This window comes from Trichomycterus rosablanca, chromosome 18 (assembly GCF_030014385.1).
Source record: "Trichomycterus rosablanca isolate fTriRos1 chromosome 18, fTriRos1.hap1, whole genome shotgun sequence".
Classification (NCBI taxonomy): domain Eukaryota; kingdom Metazoa; phylum Chordata; class Actinopteri; order Siluriformes; family Trichomycteridae; genus Trichomycterus; species Trichomycterus rosablanca.
The window spans coordinates 19,669,935-19,697,511 of record NC_086005.1 but is presented as its reverse complement, the minus strand read 5'-3'; the positions used below and the strand labels follow the sequence as shown (position 1 = coordinate 19,697,511).

General features: G+C 44.1%; 1 protein-coding gene across 1 annotated transcript in view; it reads right to left on the bottom strand.

Annotated features, from left to right (window-relative positions):
• ttc28 (tetratricopeptide repeat domain 28) overlaps positions 1-27,577 on the bottom strand; it is a 413,424-nt gene that overhangs the window by 71,978 nt on the left and 313,869 nt on the right. Inside the window, exon 6 of the mRNA XM_063013621.1 lies at positions 6,320-6,827. Within this exon, the coding sequence (XP_062869691.1) occupies positions 6,320-6,827 (508 nt within the window). The remainder of the gene's footprint in view (positions 1-6,319; positions 6,828-27,577) is intronic.

The following is a 27,577-nucleotide window of genomic DNA, read 5'->3' as shown; positions in this document are numbered from 1 at the left end:
TATAGGAGCACTTTGTAGTTCTACAATTACTGACTGTAGTCCGTCTGTTTCTCTGCATGCATTGTTAGCCCCCTTTCATGCTGTTCTACAATGGTCAGGACTCTCCCAGGACCACTACAGAGCAGGTATTATTTAGGTGGTGGATCATTCTCAGCCCTGCAGTAACACTGACATGGTGGTGGTGTGTTAGTGTGTGTTGTGCTGGTATGAGTGGATAAGACACAGCAATGCTGATGGAGTTTTTAAACACCTCACTGTCACCGCTGGACTGAGAATAGTCCACCAACCAAAAATATCCAGCCAACAGCGCCCCGTGGGCAGCGTCCTGTGTCCACTGATAAAGATCTAAAAGATGACCAACTCAAACAGCAGCAATAGATGAGCGACCGTCTCTGACTTTACATCTACAAGATGGACCAACTAGGTAGGAGTGTCTAATAGAGTGGACAGTGAGTAGACACGGTATTTAAAAACTCCAGCAGCGCTGCTGTCTCCGATCCACTCATACCAGCACAACACACACTAACACACCACCACCATGTCAGTGTAACTGCAGTGCTGAGAATGACCCACCACCTAAATAGTACCTGCTCTGTGGTGGTCCTGACCATTGAAGAACATGGTGAAAGCAGGCTAAAAAGGTATGTAGAGAAACAGATGGACTTCAAAGTGCTTCTATATGGTAAGTGGAGCTGATAAAATAAAACAGTGGGTGTAAAAACTAGGAGGTGGTTTTAATGTTATGGCTGATCATCTGTACACACATAAAATAGAAATGCAAATAATCATAAGCTCTCAAAGCTTATTATGTACAACAAAACAAGTAATCTAACGAAACCCACAAGCCTAGAGAAAACCCTAAGCTGCACGCTCTTATCCTGCGGACTGTGAGGCTTGGTGATAACAGAGTGTCTGTTGCCCGCAAGCCCTCGAACTGCCTCCGGTTACTGTCAACTCAGCAATACTGTACAGGATCCAATTCACCCAGCTCAGGGTTTAAATATCTCTCATCCCAGTGAACCCAAAACACCTCTGAATAAAACATTAATGGTTAAGATACGAGACGGCTCTGTCCCGCCAGCACTGAGAATAGCTAGAACAGTCCACTAAGTACAACAGACTTCCATTTGGACATAAGTCTGGGCTCTGAGGCATTTAGGATGGACCATCACACAGTAAAAACGTGTACTGTGGTCAGATGAATCAGCATTCCAGGTCTTTGTCGGAAAATATTGACGCTGTGTGCTCCGGACCAAAGATGAAAAGGACCATCCAGACTGTTATCAGCAACAAGCCCAAAAGCCAGGGTCTGTCATGGTATGGGGCTGTGTCAGTGCCCTTGGCAAAGGTCATTTACACTTCTGTGATGGCAGCATTAATGCAGAAAAGTACATTGAGATCTTAGAGCAACATATGCTGCCTTCAAGACGTCATCTTTTCCAGGGACGTCCATGCATTTTTCAACAAGACAATGCAAAACCACATGCTGCACACATTACAAAGGCATGGCTGTGGAAGAAGAGGGTACAGGTACTGGACTGGCCTGCCTGCAGTCCTGATCTGTCCCCAATAGAGAACGTGTGGAGAAATTTGAAACAAAAAATGTGACAACGACGACCCCGTACTGTTACACATCTCAAGACGTGTTTGCAGGAAGAATGGGAAAAAATAAAAGCTGAAACACTAAATCACTTGGTATCCTCGGTGCCAAAACGTCTTTTAAGTGTGGTGAAAAGGAATAGCAACATTACAGAGTGGTAAATGATTTACTGTCCCAACCTATTTTGGAATGTGTTGCAGGACTGAAATGCAGGAATGGATGTTTATTAATAAATGAATTGATGCCGCTCAACCGCTCAACCAGAGCTGGATTCTGAGTACCTCGTATCGAATCCAGCTCTGCCTTACCGGTTCGAGGCCGATTGGCTGTATGAGCAACGATTGGCCGGTTGCTCAGTTGGGGGTGGGACAAAGAACCGGATGTGGGTCTCTCTCTGTCAGAATGCGATTACGACCTCTGCCGGCTGATTAGAGGCGCCTGCACAGAGATGAGGAAGAGTGCCCTTAGGGTGTGTCTCTCCGCATACAACGCTAGGTGGAGCCACACATCAGTGTGTTGGTGGCAAAGACGCATCCGGCTGCTGCCCATGTTTCGGAGGGGATATGGGTTAGCTTCGGTCTCATCGGTCAGGGCAGGGTTCGGCATAGATAGAGAGGAAGCACGATGCAAACTGAATAATTGGATGCGCTAAAGGGGTTTCTCCCCTTTAGGGGAAAAAAATAAATAAATAAATAAATAAAATTTAAAAAAAGTTGAGCAGACAAAACATGAAATATCTCAGGTTCATCCTGTCTGCAATCAAATAAAAGTCAAAGTAAATGTAAGAAACTCCACACGTACAGCAAATAGTTTATGTACACACTATTAATTTGTATACATAAGTAAATAAGAGCCCCTGGAGCAGTTTAGTTTCTGTTAAAGCAACTCTTGCTGCTAAGTCAATAAATATTTGCTTTTATTCTTTTCTCCTGAATCCTGCCCTGATGCGCCGATCGATCCGTCCATTACTGCCGCCGAGCAGCCGAGCTCTGCGCGCAGCTAGCGATCATTAATTTTATAAGTGCTGCCATTCTTTCCCGGCGTACTGCTATCGACGGTTCTAATCAATAAAGCTTCGAGCACACGAGGGCAGGACGGAGGGAGGCCAAACACCGGGAGAGGCTGCCTGAATGGAACAACGAGTGCAGATCGTCTCTAGATTTAAAATCCAACCATTGCAACCTCAGAGGGTGGAGCTTAAATTGAAACAGGGTGAGTTCCATTCCACAGCCTAACATACTGTATAAAATAGTAGGTCTAATTAGTGCACTAAAAATATCACAAAAGGATGATATTTGGGACGTGGCCAGAAAATCCCTTACATTGGACTGTGAATACGGAGTCTACTACACTGATCAGGCATAACCACATCCATTTTATCAGCTCCACTTACCATATAGAAGCACTTTGTAGTTCTACAATTACTGACTGTAGTCCATCTGTTTCTCTACATACTTTTTGGCCTGCTTTCACCCTGTTCTTCAATGGTCAGGACCCCCGCAGGACCACTACAGAGTAGGTATTATTTAGGTGGTGGATCATTCTCAGCACTGCAGTGACACTGACATGGTGGTGGTGTGTTAGTGTGTGTTCTGTAAGAGTGGATAAGACACAGCAATCCTGCTGGAGTTTTTAAAAACCTCACTGTCCCTGCTGGACTGAGAATAGTCCACCAACCAAAAATAACCAGCCAACAGCGCCCCGTGTTCAGAGTCCTGTGACCACTGATGAAGGTCTTGAAGATGACCAACTCAAACAGCAGCAATAGATGAGCGATCGTCTCTGACTTTACATTTACAAAGTGGACCAACTAGGTAGGAGTGTCTAATAGAGTGGACAGTGAGTGGACACGGTATTTAAAAACTCCAGCAGCGCTGCTGTGTCTGATCCACTCATACCAGCACAACACACACTAACACACCACCACCATGTCAGTGAAACTGCAGTGCTGCGAATGATCCACCACCTAAATAATACCTGCTCTGTGGTGTGATTCTTGTGGGCCAAACTGAACGATCGGAGAAGGCGAGCCTTGGCCAGGAAGATGAGCAGGAACCCGAGGTTCACTCTGACAGAGCTCCAGTGTATCCTTGTGGAGATGGGAGACCCTATCAGAAGATCAACCATCCAGGCAGCACTCCACAAATCACGCGTTTAAAGTAGAGTGACCAGACGGAAGCCACTCCTTAGTAAAAGGCACATGACAGCTCGCTTGGAGTTTGCCTCCAAAAGGGACACCTAGAGGACTTTCAAACCATGAGAAACAAGCGTCACGTCTGGAGGAAACCAGGCACCGCTCATCACCTGGCTAATGCCATCCCTACAGTGAAGCATGGCGGTGGCAGCATCATGATGTGGGGACGTTTTTCAGCAGCAGGACCGGGGCGACTAGTCCTGATAGAGGGAAAGATGAATGCAGCTAAGTACACCGAGATCCTTCAAGAAAACCTGCTCCAGAGCGATCTGGACTTCAGACTGGGGTGAAGGTTTACCTTCCAACATGACAACGACCCGAAGCACACAGCCAAGAGAACAAAGGAGTGGCTTCAGAGAAGGGCTGTGAATGTCCTTGAGTGGCTCACTAGGTTTGCAGACAGACCCAGAGTGTATCAAGTATCCTGTGTCAAGCTTTTTACCTCAAATCCTCATACTGCACTTTTAAACTGAGAGCACAAATTTGCATAACAACAGACCTCTGGATCAAGCCTGAGTCACTCCATTACACCCCTACACATTTTTCCAAAAAAACATTTTTCTTTCGAGTGTTGATCTATTAATTTGGCAGAGCATGCAGGTCTCAGATCGAATTGATGGAGCTGTCATAGGAAAGTATACGAGAGCTGCTAGAAGTCAAAGTGAAGGATTGGAGGAGCTCAGAAACACTTGATTTTGATGGGCATCATTTGTCCTGTTCTCATAACGTGCACAGCGGTGGCGTGTGCGGCGGCGAGTAACGTAGGTGCGGTAAAGACGGGCGAAGGTGTGTTTATTAGGTGGGTGTACATAAAAGCTAACTTTCTGGAGAGTAGCACCTGCATCATTAACTAAATGAATGGATTGATGGTGTGTTAAGGTCCTTCAGGCGCTGCATATATTTGTGCTTTTGCAGCTCCGTTAATCATACGCCAGCCTCTTAATAAGCTGAGGTGGATGACGTGAAGCATGACAAACATGCACCAGATCAAAAAGAGTTTGAACCACAAAGGTTCAGTATAGATGTTATTTGCTGGGGTTCGTCATGCTCATGGTGGCATTGAAGGGTGGTCATGAAAATGTAAAGTCATAAAAAAAATTTGTAACCCTGTTACAGAGGGCCAGAGGTTGATTGAATTGCTGAATAGATCATTTCACACATGCACACACGCACATCAGAAAAAGTTGGGACAGTATGGAAAATGCAAATAAAATAAAAACACAGTTTCTTACATTTACTTTGACTTTTATTTGATTGCAGACAGGATGAACCTGAGATATTTCATGTTTTGTCTGCTCAACTTCATTTCATTTGTTAATATACCTCCATTCCTGCATTTCAGGCTGCGAAACATTCCAAAATAAGTTGGGGCCGGGGCAGTTTAGGGCTAGTAATGAGGTGAAAAAACTAAATAATTATGTGATTGATGGAAACAAGTATTGTGTTCAGATGAATCAGCATTCCAGGTCTTTTTTTTTGGAAAAAAATGGACTCTGTGTGCTCTGGACCAAAGACGGAAAGAACCATCCAGACTGTTATCAGGAACAAGTCCTTGTACTGTTGCACATCTTAAAACGTGTTTGCAGGAAGAATGGGACAAAATAAAACCTGAAACACTAAATCACTTTATCCTCAGTGCCAAAACGTCTTTTAAGTGTGGTGAAAAGGAATGGCAACATTACAAAGTGGTAAATGCTTTACTGTTCCAACTTTATTTGGAATGAGTTGCAGGCCTGAAATTCAGGAATGGACGTTTATTAATAAATGAAATGAAGCCTTTCTGACCTATATGTCAACTTAAAGCTAGCAGCTGAAAATCATCCATGAAAGTTGCATCATTTGTGTGATCATCCTAACTTCTTGGAAGAGGCTCAGGATGAACCTGAAATATTTCATGTTTTGTCTCTGGCCATCTTTGCTCAGCTCAGCCGTTCCTGGATGCTGCTTTTGTACCAAACCATGATTACAATCACCTGTTGACATCACCTGTTTGGAATCACATCATTATTTAGTTTCTTCACCTCATTAGTAGCTCTAAATTGCCCCTGTCTGAACTTTTTTGGAATGTGTTGCAGGCCTGAAATGCAGGAATGGAGGTATATTAACAAATCAAACTGAAATTAATCAGACAAAACATAACATATCTAAGGTTCAAACTGTCTGCAATCAAATTAAAGTCAAAGTAAATGTAAGGAACACTGCATTTTTATTGTATTTGCATTTTCAATACTGTCCCAACTTTTTAATAACCATATGAGCAATGAGCACCGCAACCTGACGGTCAATATTTAATTTCAGGACTTCTATCTGCTGAAGTCAATACAGCATCCAGAATGAAATGTAGGTTTCCCTGAAATCGAACCCTTTGTGCCATTTACAGTATCTAATAATACCAGTTCATTTTTAATTGTGTGTAATTATAAATGATTACTTCTTAATTCTTAATTAATATTTTTCTGTTCATAATTAAAATTGTCGTGCATTTCAGGCGCATAAACAAAATAAAAAAGCTCAGTAACGCTCACCTAGGTTGGAGGAGGCGCGTCCCTCGGCCGCGCGGTCCTTCAGGCTCTCCGCGATGTTGAGCTGCTGCTCGTGGTACTGCTTGGCGCGCTCCAGGTCTTGCATGCAGCGTGCGGCGTGGCCCAGACCGGCGTACGCCCGCATCTCGATGGCCCGCTCCTCCAGCTCCTGCGCCAGCTCCAGCACCCGCGCGTGATACGACGCGGCCTTATCGAAGTCACGCCGGTAGTGGTAAGCACTGCCCAGGTTGCTGTAGGCACGTGACTCCTCGCGCTTGTCTCCTTGCTCCTTGGCGATGTCCAGATGCTGTTCGTGGCATTGTACGGCACTGGAGAAGTCACCCATGGCGATGTAGACGGCCCCCATGTTGCCCAGTTCGCGTGCCTCTTCTAGCTGGTCCTTTCGCTGCTTGGCGAGTAGAGCGCACTGCTTGTGGCTGGCCAGTGCATTGGGGTAGTCACCGATGGCGGTGTAGACGTGGCCCAGACTGCTCAGAGCCGACGATGCCGCCTAGAATTAGAAAGGAAACACAAAATATAGACGATGTGTTAGACGTTCAGTTTGTGACAAAGTGAAAGCACAAGTGTGCACACCCTTTGATATGCATTTTGTTTTCACTGATACTGAGATGTTTCTACAATTTAATTGGAGTCCACCTGTGGTAATTTCAATTGATTGGACTTGATTGAGGATTGCCAAAACCTGCCTATATAAGGTCCCACACTTGACAGTGCATATCAGAGCAAACTCCAAGCCATGGGGTCAAAGGAAATATCTGCAGACCTCAGAAACAGGATTGTGTCAAGGCATAGATCTGAAGAAGGGTACAGAAAAATTGCTGCAGCTTTACAGGTCCCAAAGAGCACAGTGGCCACCATCATTCATAAATGGAAGACATTTGGAACCACCAAAAATCCCCCTAGACCTGGCCACTCGGCCAAACTGAGCGATCGGGGAAGACGGGCCCTGGTCAGGGAGGTGAGCAGGAACCCGAGGGTCACTCTGACAGAGCTCCAGTGTATCCTTGTGGAGATGGGAGAACCTATCAGAAGATCAACCATCCAGGCAGCACTCCACAAATCACGCCGTTATGGTTGAGTAGCAAGATGGAAGCCACTCCTTAGTAAAAGGCACATGACAGCCCACTTGGAGTTTGCCAAAAGGCACCAAGAGGACTCTCGAACCATGAGAAACCAGAGAATTAAACTTTTTGGCCTGAACACCAAGCGTCACGTCTGGAGGAAACCAGGCACCGCTTATCATGTGGCTAATACCATCCCTGCAGTGAAGCATGGTGGTGGAAGCAGGGCGACTAGTCCTGATAGAGGGAAAGTGTGACTTCACCACGTTTCAGCCATATAAAAAAGAAATATGATAATACCGCTATCATGAGAGCTCTAATTGTAGTCTGGTCGTCTCGCAGGGACAGTAAAAAGCCCTTTTACTCTGACCACATTAAAGTCTGGGAAATCTTCCAGATGACTTTAGCTTAAAGGTGGATGAGAATTAAGATTTATTAGTGATGTCACAATTTGCATTTTAAGATGCGGTTTGAGATGCAGCCATGAAAACACGATCGGCCACAACAGCACTTTGTAGGTCGGCAATTACTGACTGTAGTCCATCTGTTTCTCTGCATGCTTTCATGCTGTTCATTAATGGTCAGAACCCCCACAGGACCACTACAGAGCAGGTATTATTTAGGTGGTGGAAAATTCTCAGAACTGCACTGACACTGACATGGTGGTGATGTGTTAGTGTGTGTTGTGATGGTATGAGTGGATAAGACACAGCAATTCTGCTGGAGTTTTTAAACACATCACTGTCACTGCTGGACTGACAATAGTCCACCAAGCAAGTCCTGTGACCACTGATGAAGGTCTAGAAGATGACCAACTCAAACAGCAGCAATAGATGAGCGATCGTCTCTGACTTTACATCTACAAGGTGGACCAACTAGGTAGGAGTGTCTAATAGAGTGGACAGTGAGTGGACATGGTATTTAAAAACTCCAGCAGCATTGCTGTGTCTGATCCATTCATACCAGCACAACACACGCTAACACACCACCACCATACCCTAGATATCTAAATCTCGCTGAGACAACGTCGGCCGCCCTCGCGAGACTAAAAACCAAGTAACGCTGTGAACATCACGCGCGTCTCATATACAACCAGGCATCTTTCAGATCCTCGTATCGTGCTAAATGCAGCGGGCTTGAATTTTAACGAGGTCGACGAGACAATGCCAGTCTCCCAGAGAGCCCCGCTCGATAGAAGCCATTGGCTGCTTTCGCAAGTTGAAATCAACATCCTTCTCCAGTGGGATCTCCAGTAACACTGCCGGAGCAGTGCTTCACACAGCATACAGGCTTTAATTCAATCTGGATTTTCAAAAGTTAGGAAGGTCATTAGACAACACACACACACACACACATATTCATTCACACGTACACACAACGTGATAAAACCTTCAATCTGAGCTCAAACCATGTGCACGGCATGAGGATGGGGGGGGGGTTGGGGGTGTTTGGGATAGGGTGGGTGCCTGTAGCACCACAAAGAGCATCAGAAATTGCTTTGGCAGCATTTTTACAATCTGCTAGGAACAATATCACATCCACTTTGGACGGAAGACGGGGATGAGGAGCAGGCTCATCGGGACGTGACTCCACGGTAATGTAAGATTCATGGACTACATGAAAGGCTGCATCTGCATTTAGGACACGTTTTCTTGTCTGAAATTATTACTTAGACGAAATAAGAGTACCATAACATTAAAACCACCTCCTTGTTTCTACACTCACTGTCCATTTTATCAGCTCCAAGCACTGTGTAGTTCTACAATTACTGACTGTAGTCCATCTGTTTCTCAGCATGCTTTGTTAGGCCCCTTTCATGCTGTTCTTCAATGGTCAGGAGCAGGTATTATTTAGGTGGTGGATCATTCTCAGCACTGCAGTGACACTGACATGGTGATGGTGTGTTAGTGTGTGTTTAAATACCGTGTCCACTCTATTAGACACTCCTACCTAGTTGGTTCACCTTGTAGATGTAAAATCAGAGACGATCGCTCATCTATTGCTGCTGTTTGACTTGGTCATCTTCTAGACCTTCATCAGTGTTCACAGGACGCTGACCAAGGGGCCCTGTTGGCTGGATGTTTTTGGTTGGTGGACTATTCTCAGTCCAGCAGTGACAGTGAGGTGTTTAAAAACTCCATTACAATCACATCATTATTTAGTTTTTTCACCTCATTACTAGCCCTAAATTGCCCCATCCCAACTTTTTTTGGAATGTGTTACAGGCCTGAAATGCATGAATGGAGGTATATTAATAAATGAAATATCAGGTTCAAACTGTCTGCAATCAAATAAAAGTCAAAGGTAATGTAAAGAACACTGCATTTTTATTTTATTTGCATTTTCCATACTGTCCCAACTTTTTCTGATTTGGGATTTTATAAAAGTGCGGAAACCTTTTGAAGACCCTTCGTATTAATTTCCACAGTTCAACAAATACACATTCTGTACATTCAGCCACATTCTGCATGTTTAAATGTAATTAATTCTGTAGTAACTTGATTTCATATCAATACAAACTGCTGTAGAAGCAAACTTCAGTGTAAATATCCTCTCCACCGTCCACTCTTCACGCCGGTGTAAGTTGCAGGCATTGAGAACAAACACTTCGCCTCTGGAGAACAAAAGTAAGGTGCTTTGTTTGAGCTCAAAAGCTTGAGCTAATCCCGCGGCTGAGTGCCAGGCCATCCTCACGCCTGCTCAGTCCCAATCTCTGGTCCCTGCCTGGAACCAATTACGGCGAAAGTAAGGGCTTCCAGCAGTCGTCCTCAGTTTTGGGGGACGCCAACATGTGAGGCGATTACCCTCTATCAGGAGATTTAGCTCGTCCTGGTCAGCGATGACCTATCTAGACCACTGTGAGTACCATCTGTCTGTGATGATTTCCAGTCATTTAGGTCTTTCTGACCAATGAGAACTTTCCAGAACTAACAGAGTCCCTGAAATAAGTGGCAAAACAATGAGACTGGAACAATGAACAATGTGGCATGAGTTTCACAGAGTCAGCCTGTTGCCAATCAGTGTCCTTACACAGCGTATGAAGATCCCACTCCACACATAGTCCGACCCCCACCCTGCAGATACGGTGGGATGTGCTGGACAAACAAGTCCGATCCATGGAGGCCCCACCTCACAACTTACAGTAAATAAAGTATCTGCTGCTAAGATCTTGGTGCCAGATACCACAGCACACCTTCAGGGCTCTAGTGGAGTCCATGCCTTGATGGGTCAGGGCTGTTTTGGCAGCAAAAGGGGGACCAACACAATATTAGTAATGTGGTCGAATATATATACACTGATCAGTCATAACATTAAACCCACCTCCTTGTTTCTACACACACTGTCCATGTTATCAGCTCCACTTACCATATAGAAGCACTTTGTAGTTCTACAATTACTGACTGTCATCCATCTGTTTCTCTTTATGCTTTGTTAGCCCTCTTTCATGCTGTTCTTCAATGGTCAGGACCCCCACAGGAGCACCAAAGAGCAGGTATTATTTTGATGGTGATCTCAGCACTGCAGTGACACTGACATGATGGTGGTGTGTTAGTGTGTGTTGTGCTGGTATGAGTGGATATGACACAGCAATGCTGCTGGAGTTTTTAAACACTTCACTGTCACTGCTGGACTGAGAATAGTCCACCAACCAAACACATCCAGCCAACAGTGCCCCGTGGGCAGCGTCCTGTGACCACTGATGAAGGTCTACAAGATGACCAACTCAAACAGCAGCAATAGATGAGCGATCGTCTCTGACTTTACATCTACAAGGTGGACCAACTAGGTAGGAGTGGACAGTGAGTAGACACGGTAGGACTGATCCATTCATACCAGCACAACACACACTAACACACCACCACCATGTCAGTGTCACTGCAGTGCTGAGAATGACCCACCACCCAAATAATACCTGCTCTGTAGTGGTCCTGGGAGAGTCCTGACCGTTGAAGAACAGCATGAAAGGGGGCTAATAAAGCATGCAGAGAAACAGATGGACTACAGTCAGTAATTGTAGAACTACAAAGTGCTTCTATATGGTAAGTGGAGCTGATATTTTGCATCCCCCTGAGGAATTGCTCTTGGGAAATAAAATTAACGCCCTTGGCTGAACACAATGCAATTTAAGACAATGCGAGTAAATGAGTTAGAGAAATGAAATGAACTGAAGTGTGCTGATTAATGCACCTGGTTTTCCCAGGAACAAGCTCGATAATTATATTTAGTCAAGCTGAATCGTCAAGAGGTCGGAAAACGCTAAGCCCTCGTGCCACGTTCATCATACAAACATGAAAACATCTCAGTTAGATCGCTTTTAGATATTTCACCAAGTCTCCTACTGTTTGGTTTCCATCCTTCACTAATCACCCGCATCTTCCAAAACACAACGCTCTGAGGTGTAGATCCGTGGAGTGGTTACCGTGGAAACCCGAGTGGATTCCGTCTAACTGGGAAAGACAATTTTCGATAAAGGCGGATTTAACACCCGCTTTCCCCGTTTCTTCGAGTCAGCGGCTTGTCTGAGCGAAGGATGTGTGAACGAGTGGGCACCCGTGTGTCTTGTGCTGGCACAATACGGCCTCTTTTTTTCTGAGACAAAGCCACTGGCAGATTTCACCGGGATGAAGCAGAGCATGTTTTCTCCACCAACCCCACGTCGCACAATCTCTCCCGCACCCGGCTCGAAGGAGGCTCAGATAAACTAGGCTTTTACGATGCCGGAGAAAAGCTTTGTTCTGCTCGTACTGACGCCCCACTTCTGAGGTCAAGGGTACGTCCTGCAGGTCCGAACCGCAATAAATGAGGTCAGCGGGTTTTCTTTGAGATGCCGGTGTCGAGGTGAAATGCATAAATCTACTTGAAGTGAAGGTAAGACCTCTGAAATTTGAACGCAGCATGTAGCAACTAATGCTACAGCAATGCAGCAAAAATGCACAGCTGGAGTTTCTGTAGGCGCAGAAATTGGCCTTGCTGTTCCTCTGCTCTGTCTGCAAAATGTAAAATATTATATGTACACAAGTGTACACACCCTTTGATATGACACCAAAAAGTGAGCTGAGGTGCATTTTGTTCTCACTGATATTGCCTGAGATGTTTCTACTGTACAATTTAATTATAGATGAGCGATCGTCTCTGACTTTACATCTACAAGGTGGACCAACTAGGTAGGAGTGTCTAATAGAGTGGACAGTGAGTGGACACGGTATTTTAAAAACTCCAGCAGCGCTGCTGTGTCTGATCCACTCATATCAGCACAACACACACTAACACACCACCACCATGTCAGTGTCACTTCAAGGCTGAGAATGATCCACCACCTAAATAATACCTGCTCTGTGGTGGTCCTGACCCTTAAAGAACAGGGTGAAAGCAGGCTAAAAAAGTATGTAGAGAAATAGATGGACTACAGTCAGTAATTGTAGAAGTACAAAGTCCTTCTATATGGTAAGTGGAGCTGATAAAATGGACAGTGAGTGTAGAAACAAGGAGGTTTCTACAGCACAGATTTTACACACCTGTTAATACCAGGTGTGGCTGAAACCTCTGTAATACTCAATAATAAGAACAGGTGTCCACATACTTTTGCCCATAAAGAGCCGAATCATTATTATTATCATCATTAACACAGTTAGGTAAATCTAAAACATTAAGGGGTGAGTACCCACTTACAAGCCATGAACCGAGAACAGGTTGCTGGGTAGCCAAGACTCATTGGTGTCCACATACTTTTGCCCATAATGTGTATCTATTTTTGCTTTTTCAATCCTAAAATTTTGTCCTCATCACACTCTTCCTAACACAAGTGCACGTCCATGCTGAGTTGCTCTGGTCACTGGAGTAAACAGAGGATACTCTACGGTGGGATACAGATGCCTGAAGGTCCATTGGCAGGGTCTGCTGTTTTTCTTGGGAAAGCATGAATCACCATCTTTACTCACATTTCCCACAGACACACGCATTACTGGAAAACGTGCGGATGTGATGGCCAGAAGAGAAGGAAAATGTGGGAAAAGAATCTTGCAGTACCGATAGCACAGTAAAGAAATGAAGCCGTAATATCTGTAATCTGTAATTGAATGCAAGTTGGATCTAAGTAACTTAATGAAATCATCTGGTGAAATCATCCTACGTGCTACCTGCAGCCTGTCACATAGAAGCATTTCGGAATTGTTAATGTCTTATTGGTGGTGGTAGCTTTATGTTTTGAGTCTGTTTTTCTTTGGCTGGATCTGGGGCTTTAGTCAAGGTGGAGAGAATTAGGAACAGTTCCAAATATCAGTCAGTTCTGGCACAAAAGCATTAAGCCTCAGCTAAAAAGATGAAAAGGAATATCATCCTTCAACAAACCAATGACCCAAAGCATACCCCCACATCAACAAAAGAATGGTTTCACCAGACATTTCAGCCTTGAAATGTCCCACCATGAGCCCAGTGGGTTGACCTGAGGTGGGCTGTGTACAGGAGATGCCCTAATAATTGGCCAGATTTTGAGCACTTCAAGTCAATATATGCCATGCTGATAGACTTACACTATCATAATCAAGCAGTGCTTCAACAAAGGTTTAGTTTAAAAGTAAAATACACCGATCAGCCATAACATTAAAACCACCTCTTTGTTTCTACACTCACTGTCCATTTTATCAGCTCCACTTACCATATAGAAGCACTTTGTAGTTCTACAATTACTGACTGTAGTCCATCTGTTTCTCTGTATGCTTTGTTAGCCCCCTTTTATGCTGTTCTTCAATGGTCAGGACTCTCACAGGACCACTACAGAGCAAATATTATTTTGGTGGAGGATCATTCTCAGCAATGCAGTGACACTGACACGGTGCTGGTATGAGTGGATAAGACAGAGCAATGCTGATGGAGTTTTTAAACACCTCACTGTCACTGCTGGACTGAGAATAGTCCACAAACCAAAAATATCCAGCCAAAAGCACCCCGTAGGCAGCGCCTTGTCACCACTGATCAAGGTCTAGAAGATGACCAACTCAAACAGCAGCAATAGATGAGCGATCGTCTCTGACTTTACATCTACAAGGTGGACCAACTAGGTAGGAGTGTCTAATAGAGTGGACAGTGAGTGGACACGGTATTTAAAAACTCCAGCAGCACTGCTGTGTCTGATCCACTCATACCAGCACAACACACACTAACACACCACCACCATGTCAGTGTCAGTGCAGTACTGAGAATGACCCACCACCTCAATAATACCTGCTCTGTAGTGGTCCTGTGGGGGTCCTGACCATTGAAGAACAGCATGAAAGGGGGCTAACAAAGCATGCAGGGAAACAGATGGATATAGACGTGCTTCTATATGGTAAGTGGAGCTGATAAAATGGACAGTGAGTGTAGAAACAAGGAGATGGTTTTAATGTTATGGCTGATCGGTACTGGACTGGGCTGTCAGACGAAGCCTAGAATGGTTTCTCATGCACTATTAAGTAAGAAGCATTACAAAATTGATACCAAAGTGTTTGCGTCCTACTCTTTGTGATGTTTACCAGTGTTTCTCACTAATTGGATCTCTGTCTGTTCATTGGATGATTTATTTCAGGGTCATTGCTATTGATCCGTGAGCCATCTGTACGACGGCGGGAAAATCCATGGCATACGAGGACGAGGAAGATGAGAAAAGGTGCACCGAATTAGAAGGACAAATGAGGACGGCATTTAAGAGCAGAGCATTCGCAGCTCGTTAGGTTTCTCATTCCCCGGGATAAATGACTACGCCTAGCGACTCACTCGCTTTACCCGATAATTACTTTACCAAACGAGTTAACCATATCATCTATTCATCTTCGAATTGAGACCAGGCATTCAGGTGGCCAGCAATTAATGGCGGGCTTAACAGAGACTTAAGACGGATCGATAGAACATCTCCATCTGAGATCTATAGCGAGAAGGCAACATAAAGTGCATTAGTTCAAAAGGGCCGGCGACCCTGTCAAGAGACGCCGGCAAGCTCATTAAAATCAGTCTCCGCCGGCGTGTGACGGAAAGACGACGACAAACCGAGTGACGAGCAGCCACAGAGTGTCACTCAAGAAAACTATTTCTGTATGCACGCTGGAATACACATGGTCAAAAGTATGTGGTCATATGACCATGAGCTTGTTGGACATATCATTCTAAAGTTTCCAAGTACAACCCCAAATCAGAAAAAGTTGGAACAGCATGGAAAAAACAGAGTTTCTTACATTTACTTTGACTTTTATCTGATTGCAGACAGAATGAACCTGAGAAATTTCATGTTTTGTCTGCTCAACTTCATTTCATTATTAATAAACATCCAGTAAAGCATTTACCACTTTGTAATGTTACCATTCCTTTTCACCACACTTAAAAGACGTTTTGGCGCCGAGGATACCAAGTGATTTAGTGTTTCAGCTTTTATTTTGTCCCATTCTTCCTGCAAACACGTCTTAAGATGTGCAACAGTACGGGGTCGTCGTTGTCGCATTTTTCGTTTTAAAATTCTCCACACATTCTCTGTTGGGGACAGGTCAGGACTGCAGGCAGGCCAGTCCAGTACCCGTACCTTCTTCTTCCACAGCCATGCCTTTGTAAAGTCTTGGAAAAGATGACGTCTTGAAGGCAGCACATGTTGCTCTAAGATCTCAATGTACTTTTCTGCATTAATGCTGCCATCACAGAAGTGTAAATTACCTTTGCCAAGGACAATGACACAGCCCCTGGCTTTTGGACTTGTTCCTGATAACAGTCTGGATGGTCCTTTTCATCTTCAGTCCAGGGCACACGGCGTCTATTTTTTCCAAAAAAGACCTGGAATGCTGATTCATCTGACCACAATACACGTTTCCACTGTGTGATGGTCCATCCTAGATGCCTCCAAGCCCAGAGAAGTCAATGCTCCTTATGGACATGGTTAACATAAGGCTTATTTTTTGCACAGTAAAGTTTTAAGTGGCATTTGTGCATGTAACTCTGTATTGTAGTGCTTGACAAAGGTTTGCCAAAGTAATCCCTCACCCATGTGGTTATATCAGCTATTGTTGAGTTTCGGTTCTTGATGCAGTGCCGTCTGAGGGATCGAAGATCACGTGCATTCAGCTTAAGCTTGCGCCCTTGTGCTTTATGCACTAAAATTCCTCCTTGACTCCTTGAATAGTTTAATGATATTATGCACTGTAGAGGGAGAAATATGCAAATCCCTTCCAATCTTTCTTTGAGGTACATTGTTTTTAAACATTTTAATCATTTTCTCACACATTTGTTGACAAACTGGAGATCCTCTGGTCATCTTTGCTCATCAAAGACTCAGCCTTTCCTGAATGCTGCTTTTGTACCAAACCATTATTACAATCACCTGTTTGAAATCACATCATTATTTAGTTTTTTCACCTCATTACTAGCTCTAAATTGCCCCGTCCCAACTTTTTTTGGAATGTGTTGTAGGCCTGAAATGCAGGAATGGATGTTTATTAATAAATGAAATATCTCAGGTTCAAACTGTCTGCAATGGAGTAAAAGTCAAAGTAAATGTAAGAAACTCTGTGTTTTTATTTTATTTGCATTTTCCATACTGTCCCAACTTTTTCTGATTTGGTGTTGTAAGTTGAAAGCATGTAACGATTAAATATGATTGATGTTATACACCTGTAAACAATGGGTGTGGCTAAAACACTTGAACTTGGGTTAGAACCTTAAAATAACCAGGCTTGAAGTGCCGGGTGTCGACGCTCATACATAAACGTCTGACAGGAAGCTAGCGAGAACGAGAGAGAAACAAAGGTACGGATAAGAGACGCGCATCACGCGCCCGCTGCCGAGCTCGGTGGCACTACTCACTCTCTCCCGACACTCCTGGGGCGAGCCCGACTCTCAGATCTGAATTTACCTCCAGGAAATTATTCTGACAGTAAATAAAACATCTCAAGTGCAATAAATAGGGAGGAGGTGTGAAGGGGAGAGGGAGGAGGGAGGGGGGTTATTGAGGGAGACGGGGACGAAATGAGGTTGAGAGACACAGAAATAGACATATAAACAGACAGACGGAGAGAGAGGATGATGAAAGAGTCGGTGGGACTGTCAGCTCCGGGGACCACCGCGGTAGCGATAGTAGGCACGAGGAGTCGGCAATAGAGGAACTAGCTATGAATTATTTAAACAGCTTTATTAGCATGTCCTTTAGTGATTTTTCAGGCTGGCTGTGTTGGCTCGAGCACCGAGTTCTCTCCTGCGGTTGAGGTGAGAAAACAATAGCAAGGAAACAACCGAACTGACTGTAAACCACACTGACATTTCTTATACAGCAAGCTTAAGACTGAAGGGCTGGAGATATACACCGACCAGCCATAACATTAAAACCACCTCCTTGTTTCTACACTCACCATATAAAAAGCACTTTGTAGTTCTACAATTACTGACTGTAGTCCATCTGTTTCTCTGCATGCTTTGTTAGCCCCCTTTCATGCTGTTCTTCAATGGTCAGGACCACCACAGAGCAGGTACTATTTAGGTGGTGGATCATTCTCAGCACTGCAGTGACACTGACATGGTGGTAGTGTGTTAGTGTGTGTTGTGCTGGTAAGAGTGGAGTTTTTAAACACCTCACTGTCATTGCTGGACTGAGAATAGTCCACCAACCAAAAAAATCCAGCCAACAGCAAGTATCCTGTGACCACTGGTGAAGGTCTCGAAGATGACCAACTCAAACAGCAGCAATAGATGAGCGATCGTCTCTGACTTAACATCTACAAGGTGGACCGACTAGATAGGACTGTCTAATAGAGTGGACAGTGAGTGGACACGGTATTACCCATACCAGCACAACACACACTAACACACCACCACCATGTCAAGGTCACTGCAGTGCTGAGAATCACCCACCACCCAAATAATACCTGCTCTGTAGTGGTCCTGTAGGGATCCTGACCATTGAAGAACAGAGTAAAAGGAGGTTAAAAAAGTATGTAGAGAAATAGATGGACTACAGTCAGTAATTGTAGAACTACAAAGTGCTTCTATATGGTAAGTGGAGCTGATACATTGGACAGTGAGTGTAGAAACAAGAAAGTGGTTTTAAAAGCAACGTAAGCAACATCTACAGTACAGATGAACTGTGTGGGTATAGAATTGCCAATGGCAGCACATCTGATGCCTTATTTATCAAGCAAAAAGGACCTACAAAGGACTGACCAGATGTTGAGTAGTGGACCATTGTTAGCACTGCAATGACACTGACATGGTAATAATAGTGTGTGTTGTTCTGATATGAGAGCTTCATGAGTATGAGTTGTGAAACATAGTGGCACGGTGGGTAGCACTACCGCCTCAAAGCAAGGAGGTCCCGGGTTCGATTCCCAGATGGAGCGTTCTGGTTCCCTGTCTGGGTGGGTTTCCTTTGGGAGCTCCGGTGTCTTATGCCTACAACTATAACAAACACATCTACGTCTTCTTATCACTAATAGCTGAGCGATGCTTTTTGCATAAAAATGAACATCTGTAACAACAGCACAAACGCTCGCAGGTAATCTACACGCTCCGCCATCATGCTTCTACTCTTCACTTTCTATGTGTAACGCCTACCGTCGATGACGCACGCTTGGTTCGCAAAAACCGATGGAAACGCGGGTCGGTTCTCTACAAAACACCAAGGCTTGAAGAAACCTGAACAGAACAGAGTTCTTTTGGTGGAAAAGCGCTATCAGTCAATAGAGCGTTCATCTGATGGATACGGTGTGTTCCACCCCGGTGGGAATCAGACGACGCTGTGTGTTCCACCTGACCCGTAGTTTAAGGATTAACAGTAAAGACGTCTGGAACGCCTGTCTATGTAAGACAGAGATATCACCAAGGACGAAATCGCTATATGAGCGTCATTGTGTGGCAGTAGAACTGGAACACTGTACTATTGGTGACGACCGGTAGTATAAGTTACTTTGTCTGCTGTCAGTCTGTGGGATAGTCTTAGTATTTAGTACTGTAATTTCCCCGTTAATATGTATAATTAATCCCTTATAATAATGTGTATCTCTCTTGTTTTAATTCTCTAAATTGTAGAGTATATTTTACTATATTTTCTTTTAGTTTTTCATGTTCTTAATTTTTTATCTCTCGTTTGAATTTCATGTTGTCTTAATTGTAACTAAATGTTTGCAAAGTCGTCTTTCTGAGGTTCTAGATCTCAGAAATGTTTTAATGCTTTTAATAAATGTATTCCTTATGTAAAGCACTTTGAATTGCCACTGTGTATATATAGTGTCACTATACAAATAAACTTGCCTTGCCTTGCCTGACTAATGTTAAACGAGTAGGCTCAACTCACAACGGACATTCCAGTCAATTTCAAATCTCAAAATCAGTTGAGGTTCAGGGTTCTGTGCCAGCTACTGAAGTTCCTCCACAACAAACATGTCAAACCTGGTCTTTCTGGACCTAGCTTTGTGCTTAGGGGCACATCCTAAATTGTGGCTTTCTTGGAAGACCCAAAATTCTGATATTCCAGAGCCCTAAGCTAACACTGCCCCTAAGTATGAGAGAATAAATAGGTTAATGTATTCAGGACATACAGCCAGTGTTTCTAAGCAACCCTAAAGCCAGAAATGTAATTGACTAAAATGGCCAACGCCGAATCTTTTAAGAAGCGCTGCTGTCAAACAGTTGGCGAATGCCTAACACGAGAGAGCTGAAGCTGATAATGATTGTTTGGAAGACTATGCTGTTAATGAGAACACTACATACAGGGAGTGAAAAGATTAATCAACACATGCTGCTTCACAGATGCTCGTTAGGTGAGATAAGATGTTTAGTCTGAATTTAGTCTGATTTGCCTGATCACGGTGGCTCGGTGGGTATCATTGTCGCCTCACAGCAAGAAGGTCCTGGGTTCGATGCCCAGGCGGGGCGGCCCGGGTCCTTTCTGTGCGGAGTTTGCATGTTCTCCCTGTGTCTGTGTGGGTTTCCTCCAGGATCCAGTTCAAAAGCATGCAGTCAGGCTAATTGGAGATACTGAATTGCCCTATAGGTGAATGGGTGTGTGTGTGTGTATGTATGTGTGTCTGCCCTGCGATGGACTGGCGCCCCCGTCCAGGGTGTTACTGTGTGCCTTGCGCCCATTGAAAAGCTAAGATAGGCTCCAGCACAACCACCCCCCACCCACGACACTAATTGAAGAAGGGGTGAGTAACAGACCTAATAAAAAGGCACATGACTGAGATGAGATAAAGTTGGGCAATGGAAAGTCTGTGGACAGCGGTAAAATACGCTAGCACACCAGAGCTGGGATTTCAAATACATCGTATCATATCAAATCGAATCTCAGCTCTGCCATCCAACTGGGCTAGGCGGCTATATGAACAACGTTTGGCTGTTGTTCATCCAGGGAGGGAGCCGAATAGGGACCTCAGAACTGATGCAATTATGACCTCTGCTGGCTGATTGATGGCGACCACAGCGGCCAAAATCCAAAACACAGCAAAAAAAATCATAACCACTGCTTACCTTAGCTTATGTTCTTTCAGATGCTATTAAATTTATAACCGTGTGTTGTCCCATTCGGAATATAATCCGTTATTTTGTAAATGTGCTTATAATTAAAAATCTCCAAACGTTTCCCGGTTGTGAAGTAAAACACTAACTCGTTAGAAAGCCAATCAAGTGTTTCATTGACACATCATCTGTGTGACGCAAACTGAATAAATGCAAATAACAGCATTTCTTACTAAAAATTTAAATCCGCACCAATTCTGTAGGAGCGTTCCATTCACCCCACTTGTTCCTTTTAAGTGCGCTACGTAAGGTATTCCACCATTTTAAGTGAGATTCCAATCCAAAGAAGGGAGTAGGGAGCAACGCTTTATCACTACGCCGGAAGCTGGCTGGAACATTTACCCATTGCGTGCGTTGCGGGTTAAGACGGCCGGAGCATTATTAGAGAGCAGAAAATGACACGATCAGAATGATTTTCGATCTCATATATACAGTATACAGTCCCTGACAAAAGTTCTGTCGCTTATCCCTGTTGTGGAAACAAAAGCTTATAACCTGACTTTAAATTCATCCATTGGTTTTAGAAATGACTCATATGAAAGCTGAAACCCTCCCAAATGAGGTTTAATTTACAAAAATAAATTTGCTTCACTGCAGAAATATTGATCATTTAATTAACACAGAAAGGTCAGATTTTGGCAAGACAAAAGTTTTGTCGCCCACAGAGAGTAATGTGAAAATCAAACAAATAATTTACTTCAAATACAAAGATATGTCTCATAACATTGGTGAATGAAGTTGTGGTGCTATTAGAGCCATATTTAATATTTTGTGTGACTTCCATGAGCTTTAAGGACTGCATCCATGCGGTTCGACAATGATTCATACAATTTATTGATGAAGTCATCAGGAATAGCAAAGAATGCAGTCTTACATGCCTCCCAGAGTTCATCAAGATTCTTTGGTTTTGTCTTCCAAGCTTCCTCTTTCATCCTACCCCAAACATGCTCAATGATGTTCATGTCTGGTGACTGGGCTGGCCAGTCCTGGAGCACCTTGATCTTCTTCGCCTTGAGGAACTTTGATGTAGAGATGGATGTATGAGATGGAGCACCATCCTGCTGCAAAATTTGACCCCTTTTATGATTGGGAATGTAAGAGGTAGCTAATACTTCTTGATATTTTAGGCTATTGATATTGCCTTCCACCTTGCAAATGTTTCGCACACCCCCATACTGAATGTACCCCAGACCATGATCTTTCCACCACCAAACTTAACAGTTTTCTGGGTGAATCTTGGATCCATACAGGCTCCAGTAGGTCTCCTGCAGTATTTGTGGCGGCTGTGGTGTAATTCAACTGAAGATTCATCTGAGAAATCCACCTTCTGCCACTTTTCCAGCGTCCATCCGTTTAGCAGGCTGTAGGCCTTGGCAAATGCCACACGGTTTTTTAATTGCCTTTTGTTTAGTGCTGGCTTCTGGGCACTGATTCGACCATGGAGGCCATTTCGAGACAGAATCCTACAAACTGTTCTAGTTGACACAGGGACTTGAGGTGACCAGGCCTGGTGGAGCTCTGCTGCAGTGGAAGAGGGGCTGGCTTTGGATTTTCTAACCAACAAACGTTCCTCCTTAGCAGTTGTCTTGCAGGGTCTGCCGGACCTGGGCTTGCCAAAAACACCTCCAGTCTCTTCAAATCTTTTTTTAATTCTTTGTACTTGACGCTGAGACACATTAAAGGTGCCAGCCACCTCTGCAGTGGATCTGGTCTTCAGCCTCTTGATAATCAAGGCTTTGGTCGCAGGGTGGATTTTTGGCATGTTGTCAGAGGTGAAGTTGCAGTTCAAGTAAAGGTCTGGGGTGCTTGGGTTCTTTTTATACACACCCACTAATTAACCGATCAATTAGTGAGCACAGGTGAGGCTGTAAACTAGGATCGGGTGCATTATATGACAAGGCGACAAAACTTTTGTCTTGCCAAAATCTGACCTTTCTGTGTTCATTAAATGATCAATATTTCTGCAGTGAAGCAAATTTATTTTTGTAAATTAAACCTCATTTGGGAGGGTTTCAGCTTTCATACGAGTCATTTCTAAAACCAATGGATGAATTTAAAGTCAGGTTATAAGCTTTTGTTTCCACAACAGGGATAAGCGACAGAACTTCTGTCAGGGACTGTATACTGTATATACTGTATATATATATATATATAAAATTGTCACACGTAACTAATGTTAACACATGCTGACTTTTGTTGTATACAAGTCTTTTTTTGCGAGTCACGAGTCGAGTCTGAGTCATTTGAAATGAGTCTGAGTCGAGTGTGAGGTCGCTGTCCAGTCCCCAGCTCTGCTCAGCACTAACAATAGAACATTTACATTAACGGCATTTAGCAGATTGTGCCTGTTTACAATGAAAGCAAACAACCTGACAAGGTGAGGCTTGAACCAGTGACCTTCTGATTACTACAATCTACAAATGCCCTGGAGCACAGTAGTCTTTCTACACTCTCACTTGCTCGTGCCGGCACCTTGACCAGAAGTCGCTGTCGCTGCTCTTAATCACTGCCCATTGTGTCTGTTGAGCGGGTGGCATGGTGGTAGACTGGCCTATTGGACAGCTGAACCACCCTATCCTGGCACCCATTCTGACTCATTTTTAGGCTCAATCCAAAGCCCCTAATCTTCCTTTTGAGTGATTTTCTTAGTCAACCAACACGGCTGGTATCTATGTTCACTGGCATTGTCGTGTTCAGTAGTCTCCAAAGTCCCCGGGCGTACTTGGTACGCTTCGTACGCCGATGTCATCCATCACACCTGTCCTTGTGATGTTTCAGGAACAGCAGGACATGCTATCAGATCGATGAACACGAGGCTATGGATGTGACAACTCTTTATCTACTCAACTCTGAACCTTTGTAAACAGCATGGCAAAAACTGGGTGGTGGATGGAATATTGTTACTAAATTAACTGTTAGCCAACACAGAGGGTTCAAAGCACTGTGTTGACATGACTAGTATTCACCTCATCACTAGTATTAAAAATATCAGCAATTTCTTTCTCTTTCTGTTGGTCTTTAATTAACACGATCAATGAGTCTAGACCACACAACAACCTGACGGTGGTTGTGGCTTGGACCACTGATGGTGGGTACTCAACATGTCTGCCTGTGACACTTCAACCCACTCATTTGGTCAGATTCCCCCCCCCCTTTTTCTCCCACTTTAGCGCATCCAATTACTGCCCATCAATCCCCCTATCACTAATGCTGGTCCCCGCTCCTGATTGGGGAGGACGAGGCCGCCCCACGCCCCCTCCGACACGTGCACAGCAATCGAACATCTTATCACCTACACTTGACGAGTGCAGTGCAGTACAGCACTGTGCACGGAGAGCCACACCCTGTACCGCACTCCTTTCCCATCTCCGTGCAGGTAACAACCAGCCAGTAGAGGTCGTAATCGCACTAGTCTGAGAGAGAGAGTCCACATCCAGCTTAATCCCACCCCATATGAACAACAGGCCAATTGTTGTTCATGTAGCTGCTCAGCCTCTGCCGGCAGGCGGAGCCAGGATTCGATACAGGGCCAGTGATAGCTCAGTGGTTAAGGTACTGGACTAGTAAACAGAAGGTTGCCGGTTCAAGCCCCGCCACCACCAAGTTGCCACTGTTGGGTCCATGAGCAAGGCCCTTAACCCTCAATTGCTCATTGTGTAAGTCGCTTTGGATAAAAGCGTCTGCTAAATGCTGAAAATGTAAAATGTAAAAAATGATACGATGTACTCGAGATCTCAGCTCTGGTGAACAGCGTGTGTTTTTACTGCTGCGCCACCTGAGCGGCCCTCATCTGGTCAGATTTTTTAAAGTCTTTTAAGTCATTCAGGTCTTCATGCTGCTCATATCTGCTGTGTTCAACATGTGTACACAAGTAACTACCACCAACCTAAAAGAAAGAGGCACTGTAATGCACATATGAAATGAACACTGGGGGTTACCAAATGTACCAGGCTGAGAAAAAAAGGGGGTTCTTCGCTGCCGATCTAAAACATTCCTGCCATATCTGATGAGAACACAAAGCTAGTTAGTGAAATATCCTAATGTTTTGGCTTATAACATTAAAACCACCTCCTTGTTTCTACACTCACTGTTCATTTTATTGGCTCCACTTACCATATAGGAGCACTTTGTAGTTCTACAATCACTGACTGTAGTCCATCTGTTCTTCAATGGTCAGGACTCTCACAGGACCACTACAGAGTAGGTATTATTTGGGTGGTGGGTTATTCTCAGCACTGCACTGACACTGACATGGTGGTGGTGTGTTAGTGTGTGTTGTGCTGGTATGAGTGGATCAGACACAGCAATGCTGCTGGAGTTTGTAAACACCTCACTATCGCTGCTGGACTGAGAATAGTCCACCAACCAAAAATATACAGCCAACAGCACCCCGTGGGCAGTGACCTGTGACCACTGATGAAGGTCTAGAAGATGACCAACTCAAACAGCAGCAATAGATGAGCGATCGTCTCTGACTTTACATCTACAAGATGGACCAACTAGGTAGGAGTGGACAGTGAGTGGACACGGTATTTAAAAACTCCAGCATTTACATTTACATTTTTTAGCATTTAGCAGACGCTTTTATCCAAAGCGACTTACACAGTGAGCGGAACACGATGAGCAATTGAGGGTTAAGGGCCTTGCTCAGGGACCCAACAGTGGCAAATTGGTGGTGGCGGGGCTTGAACCGGCAACCTTCTGTTTACAAGTCCAGTACCTTAACCCCTGAGCTATCACTGGCCCACACTATCACTCCAGCACAACACACTAACACACCACCACCATGTGATTGTCACTGCAGTGCTGAGAATGATCCACCACCTAAATAATACCTGACCATTGAAGATATGTAGAGAAATAGATGTCAGTACTACAGTCAGTAATTGTAGAACTACAAAGTGCGTCTATAAGGTAAGTGGAGCTGATAAAATGGACAGTGAGTGTAGAAACAAGGATGTGGTTTTAATGTTATAGCTGATCAGTGTATACTCACAAAACAGACGTTGTGGCTATTATTTGTGAATAATGTGTTTTTAAGAGAACAGACCATCGTCAGTTCTTTGTTTTTTTTTCTATGCCCCTGAGCTACAGAGAAAAGCTTTGAAAGATTGTGGCCTGACAGTAAGCTCGCAGAAGCCCATTATGTTCAACCTTCAAAGGGGTAGAAAGGAGAGGGTGTAAAAAGTAGGCCAAATTTCAAAATACAAATTGTTTCCGACCCTATTACCACGATGAACAATTTCTTTAGGTTCTGAAGGCTATGAGCAAGACGGCAAACACGTTTAAAAAAAGCGAATAAAAAAGCAAATAAACTGCATCTGTGAATGCTTTGCCTCATAACCTAGCAATAAGTCGTTAGTTATCAGATCAAGGTTTCCAAAGTGATAAACAACCAACTACAGTGGTACCTTGAAACTCAATGTCAATTGGTTCTGGGACTTAAAAGGCATTGAGTTTCAAAGTATTTTTTTCCCATAAGGATGTATGGGAAACCTGTTAATGCGTTTCATATACGATCCCTCCGACGGCACTGCATCAAGAACCGCCACTCAACAATAGCTGATATAACCTTTGTCAAGCACTACAATACAGAGTTACATGCACAAATGCCACTTAAAACTTTACTGTGCGAAAAAGAGGCCTTATGTTAACCATGTCCAGAAGCGGCGTCGACTTCTCTGGGCTCTGAGGCATCTAGGATGGACCATCAAACAGGACGCCGTGTGCTCCGGACCAAAGACGAAAAGGACCATCCATCCAGTTATCAGCAACAAGTCCAAAAGCCAGGGTCTGTCATGGTATGGGGCTGTGGCAGTGCCCTTGGCAAAGGTCATTTACACTTGTGTTGGCAGCATTAATGCAGAAAAGTACATTGCGATCTTAGAGCAACATGTGCTGCCTTCAAGACGTCCATGCATTTTTCAACAAGACAATGCAAAACCACATGCTGCACACATTACAAAGGCATAACTGGGGAAGAAGAGGGTACGGGTACTGGACTGGCCTGCCTGCAGTCCTGACCTGTCCCCACTAGAGAATGTGTGGAGAAATTTGAAAAGTGTGACGACGACCCCGTACTGTTGTACATCTTAAGACGTGTGCAAGTGTGGTGAAAAAGAATGGCTGTCCCAACTTTTTTTGGAATGTTTTGCAGGCCTGAAATGCAGGAATGGATGTTTATTAATAAATGAAATGAAGCTGACCAGACAAAACATGAAATATCTCAGGTTTATCCTGTCTGCAATCCAATAAACGTCAAAGTAAATGTAAGAAACTCTGTTTTTTTATTATTTACATTTTCCATACTGTCCCAACAATAACTGACCATTTAGCGATGCATAATACGTACAACGGAACAACAGCAGAGTAAAGAGGAATTTAACACACTAGACTACACAGGAGGACCAGAGTAGATTAGCAAGCCAGATTTCATCCATCTGACAAAACACGAGGAAAAAAGGTCAAAGCTAATTACTTGTTACCCATGTGTTTCATTAGCAATTCATTAACCCCTCACCAGGTATATTACCAGCAGTTTTCGGACACTAACACACACACACACACACACACACACACACACACACACAGTGAAAGAAGACTGAAGAGGCTGTATGACCACATTTCCTAGCCTAGCTTTAAAGAGACCCCGAATCTA